Below are 3,377 nucleotides of genomic sequence, written 5' to 3' on the forward strand. Positions count from 1 at the left end.
CGACAATGAATTTTCGTGGCTCCGAAAAACAACGCCCCCAAGGAGGAGAACGACATCAAGATGCCATCGTTGTCCGAACCAAAAAAGGTTCTAAAGCTTTCGCCAGGAGCACACGAATAAGCAGGTGGCAGCAGCTCCCCAATGACCCTTCAAGAAGGGAAATGGCGCCCAAAGGCGTCGCCGTCATTGTTGCCAACAAGGTCGGCACAAGGCTTTCGCCTGAAGCATCCCCAACCTGGTCGTCTCCGCAGATGCCAGCGCTTGATTCCAGCAACACAAGATCGCCCATCCCCATGCTAGTCACGGCGAGCGTTCCCACCAGGTCCAGCAAGAAGCTTCGAAGACACAGCTGCTCACCTTGAGCATCCGCACAAAAAGGAGTTAGAGCAACCTTGGCCAATGGCGGAGACGGGGGGACCAGCAGGGGCCCTGCCCCCCCCCCCCTAATACAACTGATTTAAGCCTAATATACATCTGAACAAGTGATTATTTGCTATGAAAATGGTGTATTATGGTGGGTTGGCCCTCCCTGACAAGGCTCGGCAACACTCGGCCCTCCTCATTCTTTTTTCCTGGCTCCGCCACTGACCTTGGCTGCCACCAGCACCCAACCTCCCACCACCGGCCACATCATGCCCCGCCGGCAGCATCCACCACCGACCCCCCAGCCGTGGCCACGGAAAACCGCCGCCCGAGCCAGCTGCTGCCAAAGGAAAGGCCGGATCTGGATGCCATGAAGCCTCACAGACCAAGTAGAGCAGCTCACCTTCGCCACCTTGCTGTCCGTGCCACCACGCCGCACCGCCCAGCATCTCCGCCCCGCCATCATCCTCCGGACACGGCCACCGGGAGCACCGGCAGGACGAGTGAGCCGCTGCTCAAGGGGAGCCAGATCTGGGCATGGAGCTCCCCCAGATCGATGCGGCTGACCCAGACCACCGTCGCCCGCGCCACCGCGCCGCTCACGCTACCTCCAAGCGCCACCACCGCCGGCGCACGCCCCAGGCCGCACGCAAGCCCCCGCCGCCAGTGGAGCGTCCCCGCGCCGCGCCATCCGAGCGAGAGGAGGAGAGCGTCCCCGCCGGCGCGGGATTTTCCCGGCAACGCCCTCCGGCGGCGGCGGGGGGAGGAGGAGGAAGGGAGCGGGACTGCTGCGGTGGCGGCTAGGGTTCCTCCTGGGTCGCCCACGGGAGCGACGCGGGAGGGGAGCTCCTTCCAGTCGGACTGTCAGCTGAAAACAATGTTGAAGAGCTCCTTCCAGTCAGACTGTCAGCCGACATGTCGCTGCCCAGCGCCTCCTTCATGCAGAGCCGCAGCTCGGCCGTGGAGATCTTGTCGTTGCCGTCCTGGTCGAACGCCGCGAACACACGACTGAACTCACTTGATGCGGCCATGCTCATTCACTCGGCTGGGATCGTAGCTGGTTTCCTGCTGGTTGACATCGAGTTCTGCTGTGTTGGTATTTATAGCTGGGAATTAGCAAACTAAGCCAAATAGCACCTACTACAGAATTTCTACGGTGACACCAAGAGCGAGTTAAATTTCGGACCAGGAAAAGTAAAATGAGTGACCTTCTTTGACGGAATACCATAGGAGGAGAGAACGATGGGTTTATTTAGAACGGACGTACGTGCCATTTAAAATTGAACTTCAGTTTTGGCCCAGTGAACTTCTTTTGACTGTACCGTGGCACCACCAACTGCGCCGTGCACACGGGCTTCTCATCGCACCATCTCGCCGGCGGGCCTGAGATGGGCGCCAGCCGGGACGCCGCGCCATGGTGCGTAGGTTGGATCTCAACGGAGACGGGGTGCTCACCTTGGATGAGTTCGAGACCATGATGAAATCGTAGTTCGGCGTCGTCGTTGGGAGGCGCCGGTGGCGACGAGAGCGGTGGGTACCACATCGATGTGCTGGACACCACATCAACAAGTTTGGCGTCAACAAGGAAGTGGAGCTCGCCAAGAAGTTCGTCAGCGTCGGCATGGACGAGGGGCCCGCTCCGACACCGTGCTCTACGATGTGTTCATCACCAAGAAGTGATTGACGCACGTACCGAACGTGTCATCTAGACGAGCTGTTGTTTAGTCCAAAATCCATTGATCCTGGTTTCAGTCTCGATCTTTTGATTTCCCTCCGAATCCGAGTAGTATTATGGGATACGAGACAGCTCAATATGGCAATCGACGGCAAATACGGCCACCTTCCCACAGTCTGGACGGACGAAAACACTACTAGTTATTCTGATGATCGCCGCACATAAAATGTTCTCTGGTTCAAACACGGGGAAATCATCGTCAAAGCATGCATCAGATTAATGAACAGTTTGTCGTATGGAAAAGGCACTTACAATTGGTAACCTTTCCGTCAACAAAGGAACTCACGATTATTGCAATCAATCAAGAAAAGAAAAACTTTAATGGTTCTAAGGAACTAAAGACATACAAAATAATTTATCGACAATCAATGTGCATAACAAAAAATTACATCTATTTGCTAACCACAAAAAATATTTCAGGCTCCTACTTGCGCGTAATTACACCGACGTAGGGCAAGTCAATAGAGCCTATGTAGAGCTTGCCATTGTCTCTTTCTACTACCTCCGCCGGCTTGACACGCTTGGACCCCCTCATCTCTTCAAGTATCTTGCCGTCAGCTCCTACCCTCACAGCGAGCAGATGGCTATTGGGGCGAGAGGGCAATTCATTCTTCTCACCATGTAAAGCCACCCAGTAACCTCCCCTTCTATCAGGCCTCACGTTATCAGGGTAGCCGGGGAGATCGGTAAACGGCTCAGACGTCCCAGCCTTTGCCCCTTCGATCCAGTGCCTTATCAACTTGCACGGCCCAGTAGACGCAACAATCAGATGCGTACGGTCGGTGCTGATAGCGACGCCGTTTGCATACGCCAGGCGTGTTTGAAGCACCGCCACATCACCGGTACGTGGGTCGTACCTCATGAGACGCCCCGTTGAATCCCCTGATCTCGTCACCATCTCATGCTGCGTCCTGTCATAGTTCATAGAACTATCAGTGAAGTAGACTTGACCGGTGACCTGGTCGACGTCAACCCCGTTGGTGAAGCGGAGAGGTTTATCATCAACCGCACTGACCAATACTGTGGCTTCCCCGCCACCAGGACCAACCCGCATGAGTCCCCTGTAGGCGTCGGCCACGTATAGATCCCCAGACTTGTGGTGAAACTGCAACCCGAGCGGCCGGCCACACTGACTCTCCGTGGAAGTTGCCGGGCGGAATATCGAAGCCGTGCACATGTCTTCGTCGTAGCCAGGGCCGTATGCGTAAGTGGTCCAGCCTGTCTTGTCACCGTCCCATCTGAGAATGCGGCCGTCGGAGACGCCGCTATATGGGCCGTG

General features: G+C 56.1%; 1 protein-coding gene across 1 annotated transcript in view; it reads right to left on the bottom strand.

Moving 5' to 3' along the window:
* Positions 1 to 2,297: 2,297 nt before the first annotated feature.
* The window catches only part of LOC123065723 (protein STRICTOSIDINE SYNTHASE-LIKE 10), a 1,618-nt gene continuing 538 nt past the window's right edge, over positions 2,298 to 3,377 (bottom strand). The window contains exon 2 of the mRNA XM_044488951.1: positions 2,298 to 3,377. This exon is cut by the window's right edge and continues 1 nt beyond it. Coding sequence (XP_044344886.1) covers positions 2,523 to 3,377 — 855 coding nt within the window. The 3' untranslated portion in view covers positions 2,298 to 2,522.

This window comes from Triticum aestivum, chromosome 3B, assembly GCF_018294505.1.
Source record: "Triticum aestivum cultivar Chinese Spring chromosome 3B, IWGSC CS RefSeq v2.1, whole genome shotgun sequence".
Taxonomy (NCBI): Eukaryota; Viridiplantae; Streptophyta; class Magnoliopsida; order Poales; family Poaceae; genus Triticum; species Triticum aestivum.